General features: G+C 42.1%; 1 protein-coding gene across 5 annotated transcripts in view; it reads left to right on the plus strand.

The window, feature by feature from the left end:
• The window catches only part of LOC111863425 (AF4/FMR2 family member 4), a 460,597-nt gene that overhangs the window by 171,556 nt on the left and 265,200 nt on the right, over positions 1 to 23,841 (plus strand). The window contains exon 1 of one of the 5 annotated variants that reach the window (XM_023849747.2): positions 11,443 to 12,291. The exons of 3 other annotated variants lie outside the window; for them this stretch is intronic. In XM_023849747.2, coding sequence (XP_023705515.1) covers positions 12,278 to 12,291 — 14 coding nt within the window. In that variant the 5' untranslated portion in view covers positions 11,443 to 12,277. Of the gene's footprint in view, positions 1 to 11,442; positions 12,292 to 22,405; positions 22,655 to 23,841 lie in introns of those variants that run through there. One more of the 5 variants, XM_033751057.1, reaches the window with a different exon arrangement.

Genomic DNA, 23,841 nt, shown 5'->3' on the forward strand with positions numbered 1-23,841 from the left:
GAGCGATCTGAACGACGGGCAGAAGTGAAAATTCTTTACCCTACTGGGACCTCTTGGTTGTGCAGTCCTTATCCAGTCATTACACCGACTGAGCTATCCCGGGCCGTTCTGATTAATATGTATATATACTTAACACTAACAAGAAATTTCACACAGAATAAATTAAGCTATGGACAGACCAGCCGTGGGGTATAGTGTCAGTTGTTAAAGAAGAGTAGTGGGTCGAGTCATGCCAAGTGCAAATAGCGAAGGGTCCGCGGAAGAAATGTGGTAAGAACTGTACAATTCGAGCAAGCTTGGGAGCGAGAGAAAGCTATGGAAACAAGTGAAAGAACACTATGAAGAGAGTTCAGAGCGTGCCTGCAGAATGGAACTCAACTACCTAGCGCGATGATTTCAAGTTATTTGAGGTTTTACGAACTCACAGCGATGCATATGAAGTTTGCTATATTCCGGGATATGACGCCATGTAGTCTGCTAGATGTATATGGGCATTCACTGCTTCCAGAGGCTTGCTAAATTTCGGTAAATACCAACCGGGCTACACGACTTTCCGTCTTAGAAGACTGTAAACCTGAACCTCTTCGATTTGATGTTCTCACAGCGGTACGGTTTTCTGGGTTCTAATGCTATGTAGATCTGGGAGAGCCTTACTTTTCGGAAGAGACCCAGTGCCTAGGAGTATAACTGGGCCACCCTGTTCCTGGGGAATATAAATGCAAGGACCTCACCCACCAGGTTGGGGGAGTCTCGAATTTGAGACACTGAAATATGGACCTGAGAATGACTGCGCTGGCGAGGACCAGCAGCAGTTGTAAATGACAGACCCATCCTGCCGTCAGAGGGGATGTTACATAAGGACTGAGGCCGCGCCATAGCTCAAGCGGTTAGTCGCTGGCTTCCCTTCGCGGCGACCCGGGTTCTATCCCGAGTCTGGACAAGTGGGATTTGTGGTGGGCAAAGTGGCGCTGGGGCAGGTTTTCTCCGAGTACTTCGGTTTCCCCTGCCAATCTTCATTCCACCAATTGCTCCACAATCACCCTCACCTATCTGGGGCTGGTACAGTAGGCCAAAAGTGGCCGGAGTACAAGGGACTTAGTCCCACCCCACTAGCAATAAAAAAAATACATAAGGACTATGAGGGCAAGTGTTCAGTTGGAAAGTAAAATTATTGGTCGCGACTCTCAAGGGGTTTGTCGCGAAGACAAACTGATTTGCAGTAAACAGCCAGTCGTAAAGTAACTCTGACTCTTACAGGGGACGTCCAGCCATAGAAGTTAGCTCTTTCTGAGGGACCCAACAGAGTAGGTGTCTTTCCCTCACGTGATAACGGAAACACAACCAGTTTCCGAATCTTGTTCTCTAGTTTTTTAGAATACCGAGCGATGGAAGAAGTCCAAAAACACAGTAATTCGAGGTGTAATTTTACGTATTCTTTTGTATTGGTATGAAACTGGGTTTCTCACTTTGAGAGAAGCTTCATAACTTGTACTCTTTTCCAAGTATAATTAGAATGATCAAGTCAAGGAGGATGAGGTGGGCAGGACATGTAGCACGAATGGAGGAGACGAGGAATGCGTAAAGGATATTGGTGGCAAAGCCAGAAGGAAAAAGACCACAAGGAAGACCATGGCGTAGGTGGGTGGACAATATTAAAATGAATTTTAGAGAGAGAGGATGGGATGGTGGTATGGATTGGATTGATCTGGCTCAGAATATGGACAAGTGGAGGTCTCAAACACGGTAATGAACTTTCGGGTTCCATAAAATGCTGGGAAATTCTTGAGTAGCTGCAGAATTGGCGGCTCCTCCAGAAGGACTCAGTTCTGTTAGAGGCTGAGTCGACCCCAGGGCCATAGTGCGGCTGGAAGAATTAGGTCAATTGAAAAAAAATCCAATGACCTCATCGGGACTTGAACCTGCGACCTTCCGGCTTGTATCATAGCCCCTCAACCAATTACGCTTGTAAAAGTAAAAATTCTTGAACCTACCGGGACTCGGACAGCGACTCCTCGGTCGTCCAGCCAGTAGCTAGGCGCTATACCGACTACGCTATCCCGGCTCACACCTTGACGTCCGGTACCAGGATTTATACTTTCTTCGTACCGTCATTTACTTCTGAGGATTGTATACGAGAATAGTCAAGTTCATGTTTATTGTTAAGGACCCAAATATAAGGCAACCCCCCCTTTTTTTTCTTCCTCAAAGAAGCAGTATTAAAAAACCATCTCCGTATTCTAGGGAATCCTGTAAATTTGGTATCAGTTGATACACGATGGACAAATAACCAACGATAACATGAACGCAGAAGAGCACATTGTTGGCATGTCATTGAGATTAGAATGAAGTTTTGGTCTCTTCAGGCGAATGACGGGTTCGCATCTATAAAAAGGCTGCGGCCTTCTTCTTTGCAGTCGTAATCCACGCACTTTTCATGATCACAGTTTCTTTCTACAGTACCATATATAAACGGTGCATTTGGAAGAGCCTGTCATAAAACCCATAGACGAGATAAAAGGTTCTAAATAACACCTGCAATTGATACAGAATGTATAAATAGCTATGAACTTACAAGATCAGAGTATTGACATTTCATGTGACGATGTTAATATGAGTTTTTAATTGCATTACTCAATGCCTATAAAATTATTATGTCGAAATCTGTTTGTTAAAAACTGTACAGTTTTCCATCACTTTATTTAATTATAGAAGAGGACTGTGGAAGCAGCACTAGAACAAAACAGCAGACAAAAGAATAACTGTTTTGAACAGCCTCGCTGATTCATGTAACTACTGCTATCGCTACCTGTTGGCAGTAATCTGAATTATTGAACAAACTTTCCTCTTAAAAAATGAGCACTAAGAATGGCCGTGCTACGATTGGCAGCCGAAGTGGGTCATGCAAGGAGGATCCACAAATAAAATGCGTAAAAAGTGGCAGCCTGCCATAAAGGCGTTAAGGGTGGAAGTGAATCTCCACGCAGTCTACAACTTGACATCAGGTGGAAATGCACGGCCTTTCTTCAGTTTCTAGTTTGAGAGCGGATAAACAGATACATCGTGGATTTACGCCGTTATTTCTGATTAATCTTGTGTTAATAAAATTACCTCAAATTATGGTCAGCTTCACCGCCCGGAAGGTTTACCCCCTGGGAAAGATCCCCCGATACCCGTTGGATAGGAGGCTGGGTGGGCCCCAAAGCCGGTTTGATCGATGAGGAAAGAAAAAATTCAAGACCCTACCGAGAGTCGAACCCCAGCCGTATATCGTATAACTTTAAGATTCATTTTATATAATGTTAATGTACACGTAAGCAATCTCCTTGCGTTGGTTGGAACACATTGGGAGAGCGGCAACATGAAGGATCGATAAGGAGATGGGAGAATAACTTGCAGATGGGTGTAAGCTAGATTTTGAGGATCGAAAGTGGATTGAATTGGCAGAGTACAGTGCCCAGTGGTATGATGCTTAACCTTCTTATTCTGCTAACAGGTAACGTCATTCCATTTATAAGTATATAAACTCTTCATATATACAATATATATATGGACGGCTTGATAGATAGATAGATAGATAGATAGATAGATAGATAGATAGATAGATAGATAGATAGATAGATAGATAGATAGAATTTCCCATTCAGGATTATCCTTACATCCCAATCGATACTGTTTGATCCACACCGTTAAATAACCAACAAAACAAAGTTAAGTTTTTTATATTAAGAAGGTTTCACTTTAACGTATTAACGTCGAGGGTAGAGGGGTGAGCAGGGTTAGGTTTCACTCCGTAGGAGCAGTGGGTAGTCCACCTACACCATTTACCCTAGGCAGCATTCGCAATGCCAAATGTCGTACAAAATCCATCTGTACTGCAGCTATAGTCGGTCTTCTTTACGAACCGCGGTACATCATCCTTTCTGTCTGTAGGTAACAATACAGACGAGAAGTCCTATGTATGTATGAATTTCACACCGGCGTATTAATACCGAAAGTTAGTTTAAAATAGAATCTAGTAACAGGGCTTCTTGTCTGTAAGGTTGCCTACACAAGTCATGGCGTACCTGGGTTCGAAGTACAGATGGACTTTGGGTATTCCTTGAGCCAGAGGCGTAACTACTGTGGTGGAGGGAACTGTTGCCCTCCCCCCCCCAACTTTGGGCCCGGAGCCGCAAAATGGCGTATGTATCGAAGCAGCTTAAATTCAACTGTAAATGTTAAAACTTGCATACTTCTGTTTTGCTTTGGTTCTTTCTTGTAAGATAATAAGTTTATTTATAAAGACTGGAAGAATTCCACTGGCAGGGAGATACTGCAGAAGAACCCGGTTTTCATAACCTTCCTTCATATTTCCGTTTGGGCCCAAATATTCTTCCTGTACTGTGAGCGTGCAAAACAGATAAAAATGTAGTTACGGTTTTAGATAGAAACTATTGCAGAAATGAAGACAGGGATGCAGTAGCTGCATTACGCCGTGCAGACTGATCTGTAATCAAATATCAGTTCCTCTTGCTAGTGACGCATTTTGGAGTTGCGAAGGAGGTGGTTGAAAACGTGGCAACATGGCTGGAACCTGTCCGTGTGACGTCACATGTGACGTAGTGTGGGTAGTCCCTGACGTCACATTCCCGCTGATGTCGTTAGCGGAAAAGGAAGAGCAAAGGGAGCGAGCGAACACTGCGTTGCTATGTGTGGGCACAGGTAATGGTCGTGCAGATGCTCTGTTACCTCAGAGGCGGTAGTTCTTTTCTGAACGTATATCATTCAATTAAAGGTATTTTTATTTCGAGTTCTTACACTTTCGAATCTCGTCAGTTTTGTTTATTGTGCGTTTTTATATTACTGTCATCGTCATTATTAATTGTTCTGAATTATACATGTAATTGTATTCCTCTTTTTGGTCCCATCTTTTTTTTTCTTTTCTTTTTAATGTTTTAGACCGCACTTTGAGTTGGAACGGTAAGCAGTGGTGTGTGTATTCTGCAGTCCGGGACTCAGATCCTGGCCCGGACACCTATCCAGACTGAAGTTTTCGTGATTTTCTTTGCTTTCTCCAGACAGATTCCGGAAAAGTAACTTAAATTAGGCCTGGGCCGTCATTTTATCACGGGGGGAGGGGCTTTTCCCCCGGTGTTAAGCGGTTTGGGCGTGAAACTGACCACCCACCTCCAACCAGTGCCGAGGTCAAGAAAACGTGGGCTTGTACATCCACTTCCCCATATGTCTTCATGGCTTAGCGCCTAATTAGTTAAGCACAGGGAGAACTTTACCATTTTTTTTTTTTACCTTATTGAACAGTGCGCGTTTCGTTAGAGTAAAGCAGTGTAGGAGTATATTGCTATAGAAGTATGAGCTTTGCTTCTAAAATTATAACGCATTTACGTTGCGGCTTAGGTTGGTAGTGGGCGGCGACTTTATTTAGCTACGTCGCCTCATAACTCCCACTCACCCACACCCGTCCGCCATCTCTCGGGACGTTTGTTGGGTGAAAGTGACCTGGTCGCATTGAGAGAATATGGTGACAGCTTTCGTAAGTCTCCGCACGTTGTTGCGTTGCGATAGGCCTATGTGAGGGACTAGATCTCAAGATACCGAACAAATTTATGTAGCGATAGGCTTGTATCTGAGAAGTACAGGGTTTGAGCCTCGTTGACGGAAAATGGCTTGATATGGGTCGTGCCGATCATAGTGACCGCACGATTTGTCTTCGCTCGCTCGAGCGTTGGGATCGTGGATTCGAATCCCACTCAAGACATGGATGTCTTATTGTGTGCGTTTGTTCTGTGTTTGTGTTCTTCTGTGGGTAGGTAGAGGCTCTGCGACGGGCTGATCCTCCCTCCAAGGAGTCCTATCGTCTGTATAAAAAAGATTACGAAACTGAAGAAGAGGCCAGGACCCAACAAAGGGCTGTAGAGTCAGTAATAATAATGATAATACTAATAATTCAATTCACTTCAGTTCTTTATTATTTATGTGCCGACTCAACAGCCGCAAAGCCAATTACAGACAGAGCACAGTGCAGATACAAGTAATTACATTATGGACAATCACAACATAAAGTCAAAGACAAATTACAGGCAAGCACTTGAGGAAAAACACATTAATGCAGACAAGTAAACAAATAATAATAATAATTTAATTAACATAAATCGAAGTTGTTATTGAGAACTGAGAAGTGAAATGTATAAATATTTAATTGTGAAATGAAAAGTATTGATATTCAAAGAGGATAATAATAACTCAGTTTATATTCATGCAAATAATAATACTAACAATTATACCATATTTAAAAATCGTTTGGGGAGCACTTTCCTGGCTCCGAATACGTCAGTATCCCTGCAAACAACATTGGCAGCTGCTAATAATAATGATAATAGGGCGTACGTTCAACTTAATCATTCATTATCTTCCCACCGCATACGACGATATATAGATTGTTTAATGACGTCACTAATTCGCGAGGTCATTTACGGTACGAAATGCCATGTAACCAGGGTCCAACTCTCGGCGCTCTCTGAGCTGTGGAGTGAGGTGCAAGAATGGTATGTCTGCAACGGAGTCATTGTAATGAGCCTGTCACAGTGCACGATTCATTTTATGTCAGATGTTTGAAGTAGCCGCTTACAGCTTGGATTCACCCTGTGACTCACTTTCCGGCTGGGTGTGTAACTCTACTAGGAAATGTATTTACGTGTCTTGCAACGTCTAAAATTCGACGAAGCAGTTACTATGTTTCGTCCTTTTTGTGTTCATAACATCTACCACGTCCAGTTGAACAGTGTCGTTAAATAGCATATAAATTAACCAATGAAGCCGTTAATCAGACTTTTATCTAAATTGGGAGGTGTATCAAACTGACACAAATCTTCACTGGCAAATATTTTGTAGCCCCCGAGAACTTTTTGAAAACCAACGTAATATTATCTCTAATAAAGGCAAAGTATTTGTTGCGGAGACGGAAAGGGAAAACAGGCATATAAGGGAAAGTGATCCACTATAACATTTGGTATTTTCTGTTCGTATTTTGCAGATGACAGTGGCCGCGCGGTCTAAGACATGAACCGTCTTCACCCGCTGGAACACTGGGATCGTGGGTTCGAATCCCACTTGAGGAATGGATGTCTGTGCGTTTATTCTGTTTTTGTGTTGTTCTGCGTGTAGATAGCGGCCTTGCAACGGGCTGATCCCCAGTCGAAGTAGTCCTACCCACGGTGTACAGGATTAAGACATTGAAAAGGCTGCCAAGGCCCAACAAAGGGTTGTAGAGCCATATATATAGAGAAAGAGAGAGAGAGAGAGTTTGTATTTTACGTCGTACTGTGATTAATGGAAGTATCTAAAGAAAAAAGACACTCGTGTCACGAATGGGGAGGAATGAGCCAGACTGTTGCAACACGTAGTGAGTATTTAAGGAAGAAACAGATGAGAGGACAGCTAGAGAGACATGAAGGAAACTGAAAACGTATGCTGCTCAGTAAAAATAATTATAAAAATGCGGCATGCCTTTCGGGCTTGTAATTTAGATTAGTTATATGTGGGGGGGAGGCTAAGCCTCATGGAGCCGGTAGGCGGCCCTCGCCCCTTGCATTGTATTTTTGAAAACAAAATTGAAGAAAAGGAAGGTAAAAGTAAAGTCCCTGTAACAGGCCGTGGAGACCCATAGGGTTGTGAGACGTGGAGGCTCCCACATTTTCTATACAATCTGCTCACAGATAGCGGTGAGGTTGTCAGTCTTACGCCCCGGACGCTCTTTACCCTTCAGGAAAATTCCTGGTACTCATTTCTGTTAGAGGTTTAGTCGACCCCAGGGCCATAGTGCGGCTGAAAGGGTTAGGTTAGTTGAAAAAAATCCACTTCGGGACTCGAATCCGCGACCTTCCGGCTTATAGCATAGTACCTCAACGAACTACGCTACCGTGTGCAAGTATATGAAATAATAAGAAAGGTAATGTTGTTCCTCTGCTTAACTAACTAAGCACTACGCCATGAAGGCGTATGGGGGAGTGGATGTGGCACATTTTCTTGATGTCGGCACTAGTTGGAAGTGAGTGGTCAGTTTCACGCCCCGGTCACTTTACCCTCGTGGAGAGATCCCCAGACCCCCACAGGATAGGAACCTCGGTGCCTTCTCTTATAAGATTTTCATCAGTTCAAGCCAAACGGTGGATAAATGGATCAGCAGTGAGTAGAAACTGACTCCATGGGGCAGAGTCCTTCTTGAGAAGAAAATATTTGCTCGCCTTGTCAAGAGATTCCTCTTTATTTATGGACATTATTACCATATTCTCAATGTGTAGGACCACAGTCCTGTTTCTACGGGTGCAGCGCCCAAAGGCGGAAGAGACGTGCGCTTCTCCCGTCCAGTTTGGGTGAGCCAACGGGCTTAAGTTCGCTTCACGGAAACGCTGTATCTCTAGGTCACATGTGTCATACGCTTAACAAATATAGAGTAAAGTTATCTTAGTCGGCAGGACCACTAGGCTAGTGACCCTGTTTGTGAGTATGCTGTCTGCGTTTTGTTTAAGACAGGCTGCTTATGTCAGTTAACGACCAAGGAGGTGGGAGTGTATGAGTACTTTGGTTGTTGCAAAATAGTATGCATAATGGCGACACACGGAAAACGTTTTCGTCGGTATCAAGTATTAAAATACCGAGCAAGTTGACTCAGGTGGTGAAGCTTCTGATTCGGGTTCCAGAGGTGTTCGAATCTCGGTCGCGACACGGGCTATTCTGACAGGATTTTCTTCTGGGATTTGGCACCGTGTATATGTGGTGTTAACCGACGTTTCGGAGGTCTCTTCGCATGCGGATTTCTTATATTTTTCCTTCTACCCTGAATATGGTGGCGATACATTCCTCCGAAACGTCGGTTAACACCACATATACACGGTGCGAAATCCCAGAAGACTGCTTTCTTCATAGTCACAGCCGTGAAAGCCTCAAATCTTACAGGTTTTTCTTGGTTTCCTTGAGTCTACCCCAACCAAATACTGTAATAATAGGTCACGACCGCTTCTTTCCACACTCTTTGGACATCTTCATTCCGAAAATTCTGTGCCATATGACCTTTGTTTTCCTTTTGGCGCTACAGCCCCAATTTTGGCCTTGGTCTACCTCCATGAAACTCTCCGTTTCACTTCTGTTTACTAGATCTTAGACATTCGGTAGGACTCCTTGGGCGGGTGATCAGCTCGTCGCAAACACAAACACAGAAAAGCACACTCACAGACACACACAAAAACCATCCATGCCCTGAGTGGGATTCGAACTCACGATCCCTGCTTCCGAGCGAACGATGACAGTGTATGCCTTAGACCGCTCGGCTGCTGTGACAGGCGCCATATAACAGTAGCTACTGAGAATGTTGCTAATTTATTTTCACGCATTTATTACACGTAATCAGTATAATATGCAATAAATTTATGTGCTCAGTAAGTACCGGCGGGAGCACGCGGTAGCGTAGTTGGTTGAGGCACTATGCTTCAAGTCGGAAGGTCGCGGGTTCAAGTCCCGATGAGATCATTGGATTTTTTTTCAATTGACCTAATCCTTCCGGCCGCACTGTGGCCGTGGGGTTTACTCAGCCTCTAACAGAAATGAGTACCAGGAATTAATTAAATAATTTTCCTGGGGAGTGAAGCGCGGCCGGCGCGTAAGGCTGACAACCTTACCGCCATCTTTGAGCTGATTGTCTAGATTCAGGGTCTCCAAACTACGGCCCGCGATGTGATTTTATCCGGCCGGCGAAAGAATTGTGCAGAAATCCGCCAATTGAACTAATTTTCCAATGAATACTGGTAAAGAAAATACTTGTTCATAGATTTCAAATTCATTAATTAAGATTGTGTTTAAAATATATTGATATTCCATATTATGTTAATATTAATATTATTCACAATTTTAGATTTGAAAGAAAAATTTCGGAAGCGATTTGCTGATTTGGATGCCAGTGCTCAGGAAATTAGATTCTTTCAAAATCCATTTGATTGTGATGCTGCAGATGTCCCAAGTCAAATTCAGATGGAAATTATTGAACTTCAGGAAAATTATCATATTAAAGACAAATACAAGGAAGGAAATTTGATCGAATTTTATAAATTTCTGAACTCTGAGCAATTTCCAAATTTAAAGAAATTTGCTTGTAAATTTATCTCCATTTTTGGGAGGACATATCTGTGTGAACAACTTTTTTCCCAGATGAAGTAGATCAAGTCGAAATACAGGGCAAATTTATCCGTTGAACATTTAAAGTCGCTACTTGTGATTAACGTTTCAAAATTTGAACCTCAGTTTAATCAGATTTTAAGAATGCAAAAAGAGTTCCATCATTCACATTAATTGTTTTATTATAATTTGTGATGAAAATATGAGTATTTGCTGCTACTGTCTGTTGTCATTAATATAAAATAATTTATTCTCACGTACTTTGTATTTAGTTCATGAAATTCTGTGCTTTGAATAAAACTCATATATCTAGAGTTATAATTTTCTCATTTTATTCAACCCGTTAAAGTGCTGAATTATCTAATGTGGCCCGCGTTTGGAAAAGTTTGGAGACCCCTGGTCTAGATAATGTGGGACCCTCAACGTCTCACAACCCTATTGGCCTTCACGGCCTGTTACAGGGATAGCTTCACTTTTTTTACTTTACAGTAAGTACTGGCTCGTGAATGCCCAATGGCGTAACTCATACTTTATTTTTGTTCGCTTAAGTATAATTTCTCCCATATGTCTTCATGTTATAGTGCTTAATTAACTTCTTTAACTTTTACCAGTTGACATTAAGGAGGAGGCAGGAAAGTAAGGCATACTTGAGCTGAGATGATTTAAGATTCTTTTTGTCTCGCTTATTTCAGCGCGTAGTTTTGCAGGCGGTTGACAGCATTTCGGAGGAGGCTGCTGATTCCATCTTTAGGGTGCAACTTCTGCCGCACACTGTGTTGTTTGGTCGTTGGTTACAAGCGTTACGGAGAAATCTGTGGGTTCTACCTCAATCATCGCAGGAAATTGTCTTCACCGTTTCATCTTCATGTTGGCAGAAACGCGCATTGATAAACGATGATGATATTAATATCGATGTGAGGAAAATCGATTGTAGTAATGGCCTTTTGTGGGCTATTAATCTTCCCACTTTGGCTGTTGTTTTTGAAGGCTTCGCCAAGTGCAGAAAGCCATAATCAGTATATATTTCAGTGGATCTGCGCGAATTAAAGCGAAACATGTGAACTTGTAAGGTAGGGTATACGCATGTTGATGTGACTCGTCCATGCTGAGCGCTGCATGACCATGCAGTGTTTTGGCACAAGCTTCGCTCGATAAACACTAGGGCGGCGTATGCTGTACCATTTCCCGCTAGCGACGACACTCGTTCAGTCTGTTTCTCCCCTCTCTCCCTTCCTCTCCTTCCCCCCTTATTCCGTAACTTCTGGACGATCTCAATATGGCTTCCGCGCAAGTAAGAGTGTAAAGTGACAGAAAATGGAGGAAGCCTAGTTTTACATTGGTGGAATACAAGTGCTTGTAATTAATGATTTGATCATTTGATATCGTCCGTTTGGCCTCACTAGAGGTATGACAGTTGTTTTCTGCACAAAATGGTCGCTACAATTGTGTTGTATATTTATTAATTCAAGTAAAGATCGTCGAGTCATTTAGCTGCCTTGAAGAGACTTTAAACTAAAAAAAATGAGGTGTAAGTCGAGTGTATGGCGATTTGCTAATCGGTGGTCGGTGCTGCCTTGATTCAAGTTCTGTGCAACTCAAGTGATCTTGTATTCATCTTTTCACGGCACTGTTCGATTTTCGTGAAGGGGGAGGGAGTCAGAGCAAAGTAATTTCGTGTGAATAATCTGAATAGTGAAATTTATGTTATTGAGGAATGGAAAGGTTTTACGTTGCTGTGGAGTGGGTGTACGGAAATCACTAACTAACCTATGAATGTTTGCGTGTGTTTGAGTGTCTTGTGTATCAACTAAATTGGTGCGTGCTCCTTTTTTTTTTGTCCAAGTGAATCTTATAAATATTAAATTGAAACGACCTTCTTTTTTATCCCTATATATGTGTGTGTGTGTAGTGTTAATCGACAGGTTGCGTGGTCAGCGACAACAAGTGGTTGGTTATTTTGTGCATAAGATTAATTAGAGCACTGTGTTGCCTAATTTTCAAGATTTCGTTGCCTAATCATATGTCGTTCTGCTCCCACAAATATGGATAATGTGTGCTGGTATTTTTGGACTCTGCCTTGGGATGTAGCCATTATCGTGTCGGATATCAGCCCATGAAGAGACCACGGTAAGAGAGATAATCTATGATAACGACTTCAATTGCCCATGTATTTGGACCTTTGATGTATCGTGAAACATTTTTAATATGGATAACCCCAAGTTTCATCATTCATACACGTGATTGAAAATAAAAGATATATTGAGTATGAGGCAAAAATATTTAGTAGGCACGCCTGGCGTGACTTACACGAGTAGTGTAATTATATGCTTGTGGATGGGACAGGCTTGAGATTAGAGCAGTGAAACTTATGTGAACGTGAACAGATATCACAGCAGTAGATCACGTGATATTCGCAGTTGTTGATTATTAGTCGGTCTTGATATTAACAGTTAAAATGTTCTGCGGTATTTCGATAGCTTTCTTGGATGTGTATATACAGTTGTGTAAGGTATAGTACCGAAATAGACTTATGTGTTTAGTTGAACATAATAAACAGTTATATTGGATATATATTTGACTATGGGCAGATACATATACGTGCGTAGTATTTACGCATGCAACAAGTGAACGAGGTCCGGCCAAATATGGATTGCTTTGTACTTCAGAAATGAGCTTAAACATCCATCTTAACGCCAGTAAAACGTGTCTTTATCGTGGGAGAAGATATGATTTCGATCTGTTGTGAGCGATAAGAGGGGTATTTCAGGGGAGAACGGTTATTCGGATGGTAAGCATGTCTTTAATACAGCAGCTCTTGTGAACTGTGAAATGCATTCATTTCATGATAAACTGTGGAAAGGGTTGCCGATTTCGAAGGAAATTATACATATCCGAATGATTTTTGCAGTGTGGTGGTTTGAGAGATCGTGTTTGCTACAAACGAAACTAAAGTTTCATTGACTTTCTTTTATTGTTATTTCGCCCTTGTATGGGATTATAATAACATTTGAGGCCGTTTTCACTGTACTCAGATATCAGGTGCTGAAAGGTTTGTACTTTTTATTGGTGTCCGTTAAATTGCGAAGAAAGAGACAGAAAGGAAAAGGATGAAGTGTGGCTGACGCCATGCCGTGCTGTTGTGACGTATTATATCTTGACTGACGTTGCAGTGTTGTCAGAGTTCATCGAAGCACTACGTAACATTCCACAGGCTGAAGTAGTATTGTGCCATAGCCGGGACATGATACAGAGGCTATTTTCAGTTTGTAGTCCGCGAACACAAACTGTTCCGCAAGCAAATAACAGCATTCCTTGCCAAACTGTAGCCTTTGTCCGTAGTTATGTTTTACTTTTGCTGTCGAAGAGAGGCACTCATGAACTTCCTGTTCTCTTCCAACTCTCCGTAATTACTTTTGATTCCATACCCGGATAGCTCAGTCGGAATAGCGACTGGCTACGGACTAGACAGGAGTGAGCTTTCGATTCCCGGCAGTGGCAAGAGATTTTTCTCTTAGCCGCATTGTCCAGACTGGCTCTAGGGCTCAGCCAGGCTCCTATCCAATGGGAATTCTCTTCTCCGGGGTTAAAGCGGCCTAGGCGTGAAGCCGACACCCATCTCAATCTAGTGTCGAAGTTAAGAACACTTGAATCTATACATCCATTCCCTGATGTTCCTACATGGATTAGTGCTTAATTAAGGACAGCGACAACCCTAGGATAGCTCAATAGGTGTGGCTACGGGCTGGACTACAGGGGTACAATTCCGGACAAGGGTAAAAGATTGTTCTCTACTTCATAGCGGGCAGACCGGCTGTGAAGTGGGAATGGCGTGAAACTGACTACTCCCCTCGATCTAGTGCCTAGGTCAAGAATAGTGGAGCTACACCTCCACTCCACCATAGCATAGCGTGCCACCTTACTTTCACGCTGCTTGCTTGCTTCGCATACTTTCTTGGCTCCTAAGATAGGAGGTACGTGTTCCTGTGAAACGTCGGTTGATTTTCAGCGTACTGCACGGCGTTGTATGACAGAAGATAGAACTCTTCACAACCACCGCTGTAAAAACCACATCCTACAAGAATTTATTTAATCAACCCTTTACAGAGTCAGAGTCAGAGTCAGAGTCGGAGTTAGTTTTCGACTGGCGGTTTACCGCCAATCATTTCGTCTTGGCGCCAAGCCCCTTGAGGATCACAGCCAGGGATCTTTTCCGACTGAACCCTTGCGGTCATAATCCTTGTGTAACATCCTGTCTGACAAGAGAATAGGTTTGTCTGTAACGAATATTTTTGGCCTTTGTCAAGTGTGCATATCGCACATATAGCATGTTATCGAAAATTCTTGCTTTTGCACTATATACAAGTCCTGTCAGTACAGGCTTTGGGAAGCAGCTCACGCCTGTCTTACATATTTTATGCTGCACCGGCAGCTAAGTCACTTGAACAGTTGAAATTCTTCAGATGTATATAACAGTTCAGTTCGTACCTCGCAGGAAACACAACACGTTGGCCACAAAGACCAACCGGTTAGTGCTATTTAGGGAAAATATTCCCTGTTTACTGCGAGAACCATGCGAAACACAGATACACTCTTTGGGCGGAACGCAGACTTGTATTATGTTAAAGCTGGTTGTGCATATAGCGACCACTGGACTTTAGAACGTAAATACGCGCTAGTTACCTCAGAATTGGAATCATCATTCAACTGTTTCACTCAGGCGAGATGTAAGGTTCTCACGGCGTGTCTGTGAGGAGTAGTGACGTCCGGGATGCGATGCCTTGCAGTCTGGTAGAAGTTGACACGTTCCGTAAGAACAGTTCAGAACGGTTGGGTTAGTACTACGCAGGGCTAATGGGCATGTTTGCGTATGCTCTCCCTTATTTCTGAGGTCTGTTTTATGTTTTGCCTGAAACGTTGTTAGGTTCACTTCTGCCTATAAACATCGGTTTAATTTGTGCCACAATTCTGAGCAATTCGATTAGGTCTTTAAATTGGACACCGGTGGCGTAAGTGTTATNGCCTGAAACGTTGTTAGGTTCACTTTGCCTATAAACATCGGTTTAATTTGTGCCACAATTCTGAGAAATTCGATTAGGTCTTTAAATTGGACACCGGTGGCGTAAGTGTTATAAATTTGAAATGTTATGAAAGATTATGAAACGAGTTTTTTTTGGATATCAATAGAGGCCGTAACCCAGTTTAAAGTGCTATCGGTGCACTTGCATGAAGGGCCGGAAAGAAATCCACGAAAATCCTCAGTTGGGATAACAGACTTTCAGGCATGTATTACACCCTGAACTCCAGAGTACGAAGGAGTGAGTAGCTAACCACTCAACCAAGACACCAGCTCAATAGCGTATGTTGCTGAGCAAAATATATGGTCCCAAGGGGTTGGGGGGGCGCGTACAGTTTGCTGTCGTCTCTCACTTCCGGCACCCCCTTCCTGACTGCACAATAGAGCAGGACTGAACTAACCTTTTCAGCTTTTCCATTTGTTCTATATGGAATTCTTGTATAAGAAATGGCTGTGCTGTGTTAGATTTCAGAATACCTGTGCACATATTTTCTCGCTTATAAGACGCATTTTCCCCTGAAAACTGCCACGAGAAGCCTGCTGCGTCCTTTACGCGAAACGTTCCGGGTTGTGGAACTGTGTCGTCTTGTATAAGTTTACCGAATTTCAGAAGAACTTGCTGTTTTCATCTTCTGGTTGAAGAGTAATCGAAACAAGCATCACCGTGCATGCCGCTTTATTTGGCATACTGTTCAGCCCTGAAGATGAAAGCGATAGATTCCAAGAGTTGTCATTAAACGTGTACCAGGCTGCACGGCGTCACATGCCAGAAAACAGCGGGCCTACTCTTCTGATCAGACTTCCTCGCACTGCTAAAGGTGATGAGTATGGTTCAGTCTTCTGGGTTGTGACGTCAGGCTCCACGAACTACACGGCATCACACAATTCAGAAGACCGTATTCTTTGTAGCTACCGCTGTGAGAACCGCAAACCAAATAAAGAGAAACAGGTTTAAGAGCAGAATGTAAAATAATATTGAATTATTAAGTGAACGTTGCCAGTTACCATGTTCTGGTTTTCTTTGAAATATACATTTATATTTTCTTTTATATGTCGTTAGTGTTTGTATCCAGTACAATACGAGCAAATAATTCGTAAAGTAAGGCACATTTTTCGCGTGTAATGCAAGAAATTAATAACATTAATTCAGATTTACTTTTTGTGTCATGTTTTTGGACATTATCCATCGTCTTATCTCCGGACCGGAGATAGGGACTATCTCTATCTATTGGGCCCAACTGAGTAGGTTTTACCTGAGGACGGAGACAGAATCCAGTCTCCGAAACGTGTTTTGAAAAATAAACAGGACGGTTTTTAAATATAGACAAGACGATGGATAATTTCCAAAAACATGATACAAAAAGCAATGTACCATCGTCACAAACTTTTAGATCTTATGTAATTCTCATTTAATTCATCCAAGGAACGCACGGCACAACGGAAAACAACACATCAATATGACATACGTAGTAGAAAGAGCCGCAGTTCAAAAAGATATGATGGAACATGAACGACGTATCTTGGGAATGCTATATGACTAGCGTACAGTGAATTGGGATCCTCAAATAATTGTTGACTGAAGATGGCCTTGTAAGGGCGGAACATGCAGCAGCATGACATATGTGTATATTAATAATTTTATTAACATTTTATACATTTAACGATCATTGTATGAATTAAATGTGAATTAATATTATTAATTTGTTGTATTATAGACGGAAAAGAAAAAGATTATCTACATCAGTGCAAAAGGATGCTAAAGTAGTATAATTTTAAGTAAGGCATATTAAATAGTTTCTTCCTTAATGTTTGTTTTTGAAACAAAGATGGCCTCTGTGGTCTAGTGGCCAGAGTCCCTGCCTATAGATCCAGAGGTCCTAGGTTCGATTCCCTCCACTACCGAATTTTCTTAGAAGGAGTGGGTCTGGAACGGGGTCCACTAAGCCTCGTGAGGATAATTGAGGAGCTATTTCAAGGAAATAGTGGCTCCGGTCTTGAAAACCAAGATTAACGGCCGTGGGGACCTGTTGCTCTGACCACGTGACACCTATCCGCAAAAGTTGGCACTAACTTCGCCGACAAGCGGCGGTCGCTCGGTCGGTATATTTCGCTTTCGGACTACAGGTCACGGATTTTTTTTTTGTTCATCAGCAAATGCCTTAAATCGTATTTGGTATGTCGACATTATGAATAATTATTGTACACATTGTTTGAGTTGGGCGTTAGTTAGACACTGCAGATTCCTTCTATCACGAAGTTGATTCTTTTCCCTGGGTTTTAGGTAGCCTTGGTCACTCCCACAAAGGTGATTCCCGTAAAGTGCAACTGCACTCTTTAATCTAAACTTTTGTGGCAAATAACTGACGGCCACAAGTTAATGACATGTTTGGATATTTTGCGAGTCGATCAGGAGGGAGTTAAAGGTCATCTGCTGATGGCGAAAGTAGTCCCCTGACCTGTAACCTTCATCTGCTTTAAACTGAGCTGGTTGTTCTATAAGAAGTTTTCGAGAAACAGCGTTAAAACGCCATTGCAAACCTGACGTTTAAGCTGTTACCAGATACTGTCGGTATATGTAGGTATGGTTCCGTTATAATGGTTAAGAAAGATGTTTTCGTGTAGCTCCTCGTCGCCAGCATGCAAGACAAAATCATGACATAGATTGCTAGAAGAACTTTCGAAAATGTGGCACAGTTTAGATATTTGAGGAGTACGGTAACAAATCAACATTTGATTCAGGAGGAAATTAAAGAGGAGATTGAATTAAGGTAATGCTTGCAACCATTCAGTCCAGAACCTTTTGTCTTCTCGTTTGCTGCGTAAAAACATACAAAGCACAATATACAGAACTATAACTTTCCCTCTTCTGACATAAGGGAGGAACACAGACTGAGGGTATTTGAGAACAGGGTGTTGAGGAGAATATTTGGACCGAAGAGGGATGAAGTGACAGTATGTTGGAGAAAACTGCATAATGAAGAACTTCATAATTTGTACTCTTCTCTAAGTATAATTAGAACGATCAAGTCAAGGAGGATGAGGTGGGTAGAGCATGTAACACGAATTTTGGAGAAAAATGCATATAGGATATTGGTGGGAAAGCCAGAAGGTAAGAGACCAACCGTGGCTTTTCTGAGATATCTAATGATACTCGTAAAATACACAAACTTACAATTTTACCGATTTCTATATATGATCGTCAAATTAGGCTTCTCACCTGTGGCAGTAATTTTAGTAGGCAAAATTTTTCTGTGTCTGCAACCCATGACTCTTTTCTTTTTTCTCTCGTAGCTCCAGAAAAATGCAGTTTATCTTGTAAAGCAGACTTCACTTAAACCCTGGCGAATACATCTTTATTTATTTCCTCCAATCATGGCCCCTAAAAATGTTTTGCATACACATAAATCTTAGTAACAGGCCAAAGCTATAGATTTCTAGTATCAGGGATTGGCGTCCTATTTTCCGTCTGTGGAGCCTGGAATGCTTTTTAAATCATGTTGAGTACTGAGATACGAGTACGTTTCACTGGAATTTCTGTTCTGACATCAGCCATAATTACATTATAACTAACTTCACGTTACAGAATTTTACATGTGCCGTTCATTGTTATATCCGATCCGATGGTGCATTTTTTCTGGAGGAGGGCACTTGTGTTTGTTTTCGTCAGTACTTAAAGAGGGAGCTACAGCATGACCAAGCATATTAACTTACGTCACGTGTCAACAAGTCGCAGATTCCTGTAGCAGCCACATGTGTTCATTTTTAGAGGACAGAAACATTTCCTGTGGATTCGGAAAGCTTGTCACCTACATGAAAAAAGGGAGACTTCACGCAGTCAGTTCATTCCAGTTTACACATCTCAAATTCTTGTAACGATTTTTCTCAGTTATACGTACATGTACCCATCCCGTCTCATCGACCTTAGCTGAGATCACAAATTGTGAAGTCTCGAATTATGTATTTTTTTCTTGTTGCCCTTATTTACGTAGTTCAAGAACGTAAAGAGGACTTTTCGGAAACGTTCGGTGCCACGAAATGGACCATTTCTTCTCTCTAAAGGGGCGCGGAAACGAGAGAGTTACGTGAACTTCTTATGCATTCTTTTTCATTTCTTCCACGACCTTCATATTATTCTTCAGTGCTCTAATATCCAGCGCTGAGTTAAACGTAAGCAGGGGATCATTGTACAGGCCATGGGATTATGTTGACGTTGAGCGTATCCGTCGCACTACCATCACAAAACAGTCTCTCATAAACATTATGTGGTGAGTGTGCCCCGTTGTGCAAGTGAGGGTCACGTTTTCAAAATTGGAAATGAACAATTCAGTAGATGCGAGAAAACAAATGTACGTGGAGTTTAATTAAATTCCCGCTCTACAATGAAACGGTATCATTCACAAAAGTCGCAAATTCGGCCTGGGATTGAAATCAGCTTACTTAGTTGTAGTTATTTCCTCATTCTCGCCTCGCGTGGTTCGAATGTTACGAAAGCTTTCAAGTTCGAATCATAATCTATGATCCTTAGTTGGACGTCCTTTGGTTGTGTGTCATAAGGCGATGTTTTAAATTTGTTCTACATCTGAAGTGCTCAGATCTCTATATCTGTGAATTAGTCTGAATTGCGCTGACCACGTGACACCCTCTGCCCGCAAAAGTTGGTACTAAATTCGCCTACAAGCGGTTGTTGCTCAGTCGGTATAGTTCGCTTGCGGACTACAGGCCACGGAAATATATGTGTTGGTTTTTGGATTGTCTTATGAGAGAACCTAGTGACTGAGTGGTGAAGTTTGAAGGAAATTGCTGTGGGTTGTTTTAAGGTAGTAACTATTAGGGAATTAATTTTCGAACTAATATTTTTGTTACAAGTGCGAAACAATTTCAGTTTGATTATCGGGAAAATGTTTCCAAGACGCGTAGGCAAATGAAGACAGGGATGCCATTAAGTGTATGCAGTTCTTAATGAATAACCACATAGCCTCAGGCGGCCATCTTCGGCGACATCCAGTGTTAAAACAGAATTTTGCATAATTGTATATGAATTATTTAATTTTTCCTATGCTAGTCATATAAAATAGATACTACCATAATTTATGAATTAGGAAATGTCCCTATGCTTAATTAAGCATTGTTCCGTGAAGTCATATGGGAGAGTGAAGGTATAGCTGCACCAGTCTTAACCTCGGCACTAATGCAATGTCACTGACATTTTAAAAGTAAAAGCCAATGGGGTATAGAAATAAGGGGTTTTGTATCTTGTTTGGTGTGGTGCATAGAGTCCAGTATATGAAGTAGGCGTGTGTCTCTTTTATAACATCTGTTTGATGCTTTGTGGAATCCCTGTAGTTTGTTTGTGTTGATGTGCTGAACTGTTTCTGTTGGATTTATTTTAACGTACACAGTGTAGCGGCCATAATGATTTCTACTTTAATGAAGGCTGCAAAGATCAAAAATAAGGAAAAGGGAAACACCAAAATAAATTTGGAACTATGTAACGTATTGATTACAAGGGTTAGTAACAATTTAATGTACACAGTAGTCTGAGTGTCTGGCTTCTGATAGGGACCATAAATGCGTACATAGGCAGTGTTGTGCAGCGGCGTGCGCACCAGTGCTAAAGGTAAACGTGTGGAGCGCTGAAAATGTTCTGTTCTTTTGGGGTTCCTTAAGGGCAGGTATCACTGTAAAAAAAAAGGTAAAGTTGTCCCTTGGCTCTTTCCCCAGCGGTAAAGCGGCCAGAGTGTGAAGCTGACCACTCACCTCCAACTAGTGCCGAGGTCAAGAAAATGTGGATCTATACAGCCAATCAACTGAAGACATATGGGATACTGAATCTATACAGCTATTACTGTATAATTAATTTGACGGTACCGTCGTGTCGAATAACGGAATGATTAGGGAATAATGCGTTTGAAATGATATGGAAACAGGGGCGGCCCGTGTATAGGCACCGCGGAACTGCAGCACCCCCAATTTCCACTTGATATTATCGATAACATTTATATAATGAGTCCTTTCTTCTTTAATTCTTTCTTTATACTTGTACAATACAATATATAATCCTTAAGCTTAATGTCAGTAGCCAAATCTTTGTATGGAACTGTGCGCTTCTGGAGCAGTACCCCCACTAATTTTAGCTACGAGCCGCCACTGTGTGGAAGGAAGCGGAAATGGTCAGATTGTAGGCACTGTCCCCGAATTTTCCTGGAGGCGTCGAGAAGGAACACGACGCCGGCCCCCGGGCCGAGATTTTAACCCAGTACCTCAACAATAGAAATCATGAATGCTGACCTCCACCACGATGTTCAGTGGTTTTATGCAGTATTGCAGTCTTCCTTGTTCAGAGGCTGCAGTGATTGAGGGTTGCATACTGTTTATTATACAGGGTGCCAGTACGCTACTGTAGTTCTAAACAGTAACTGGCACCCTGTGGGTGCCGGGATAGCGTAATCGGTATAGCGACTGGCTACCGGATGGACGACCCAGGGTTCGGAGTTCGAGTCCCGGTAGGGTCAATAATTTTCTCTTCTCCATGCCGTCCAGACCGGCTCTGAGGTCCATCCAGCCTCGTGTCCGAAGGGTACCGGGGGCTCTTTCCTCAGCGGTACAGCGGCTGGGTCATGAAGCTGACCACTCACCGCCAACTAGTGCCGAGGTCAAGAGAATGTGGATATATACATCCACTCCCCTGTACACCCTCATGGCGCAGTGCTTAATTAGTTAAGCACAGAGACTTTACCGTTACTACGGTACTGTTTTTAAGTGGTTGCCATATCTTGACTTAATGACCTATCATTATGCGGGCTTGGGGTATACGTCGATTGGTTAAGTTTTCAAGTTTCCTGGGTTTCTCCATTTCAGTGCCATTCGGCGTACCATCGCTTCTTAGTTCCTCTTTCGTTTAATTCATCTCTGCATTTAAACTAAGACAGCAGAAACGACATCGCTAAGCAACGGACGAGTGAGACATACTGTGTATTATTCAGTGTACAAAAAATCTTGATATTTTTGTTTTGGCACTTCCGTTATCTTTTCTTTTCGTCTTTCGTTCCTTCGTGTACTGGAATGGGTGGCATTTTAGTATCTTGATTTGCCTTAGATATAGGTGGGAGGATAATATTAAAATGAACGTTGAGGATCCGTGATAGCCCATTGGATATAGCAACGGACTCGGACTGAATGGAATTCTGTTCCTATCCGACAGTGCATGAACCCACTTGTTCCACGGAGGCAGGAAAGTTTTGAGAAGTGTGTAACTACAGATGGTCAACTGCTGGGCGAAGATACTCTAGCCACGGCGTTAGTCTGTCTCTGATCGGATGACGTATTATGTGGCCTCGACTCTGACGTCTGCAGGCGTGTTCAGTCGTAATTCATATGTGGGGAAGACGCGACACACATTTCTTCATACTTAAATATGTAAGTAATAACAATTACGCATATGTACTCTGTTAGATGTTGTGGCACTACTTTTTGAAATTTCATGGATGTCATCATTGGATATTGGAGTTATGATTGTAAAGAAAGAACCGATCATCGCTGTAGATGTTTTTAGTTACGCATGGGCAACAGAGAAAACAGGTGGTTCTTTCGAGTGTGCATGTGTGAGGGGGAGGGGAGGTACCATTTCAGATCATCGGCTTTTACCGGATGAACTGTATCGTGATTGGGATCTTGCAGACAGTTGATGTTTGTAGAAATAATGATACGAACTCTTGTTGCAGTGGATCGTTTTCGGTGGTTTTATTCATCAGTGTGTAGTGTACTTGATATTCCTATTGCCAGTGCCTGCAGTCGCCATTAAACTAGGCCAAGGTTCGCCATAGTAGATTACGGTTTGGTGCAGTTTCAGAGACTTAATGCCAGCGGCCATTTTCCTTCCCACTGTCAACTTCGGATTGGTATGACGTCAGAAACCTTGTGTATGTGCACAGTAGAGAGAGAGAGGGAGATATTTCCATGTTGACTGTAGAGAAGCCAATCAGTCAGGGGAAGAGTAGAGATTTAGTGATAATTAAACATGGCCGCCCTTCGGTATGTTTTAGTCAAACGAAATGTGGCTTATGAGTGGTTTAATGTGACCGGAGCGCCCTACAGAAATTGAATAGTTACATAAAAATGTTCTCTAGCAGGGCGTAGACGAGCAAGCACTAAACGAAAAAGACGCATCTGAGAAAAGTAGGTGTTATTGTCATGCAAAATGTTTGTAGGAAAGTGGTGGGGGCTGAATGAATTTTATGATCAGCAGGAAACTTTTTTTTTATGTTTTCATTATCATATTAACACCTTATTCTAGCGTGAGCTCTTTGGATGAACAATATGTGATGACAACTACATACACAGCTCCAAAATAGGAAGACATTAAAATCGCCGCTTGTTTTTAATATGCATAATGTTTACAGAGTCAGAGGTATAAAGCTCTCAAGGTTATGTTTACCTCAGGATTGACCAGGTCTCGATAGTTCAATCGGCAGCATGTCGTAATATATGGTTAGGTGCACCAGTATCAGTTAACGCCATAACTTTATCAGAGTGTTCAGATATGCCAAATTGTTTTATAGTGTCCATCCTGCCAAGAAAAGTAATATTTTTTTTTTACAAATCAG

This window comes from Cryptotermes secundus, unplaced genomic scaffold, assembly GCF_002891405.2.
Source record: "Cryptotermes secundus unplaced genomic scaffold, Csec_1.0 scaffold964, whole genome shotgun sequence".
In the NCBI taxonomy this organism is placed as follows: Eukaryota; Metazoa; Arthropoda; class Insecta; order Blattodea; family Kalotermitidae; genus Cryptotermes; species Cryptotermes secundus.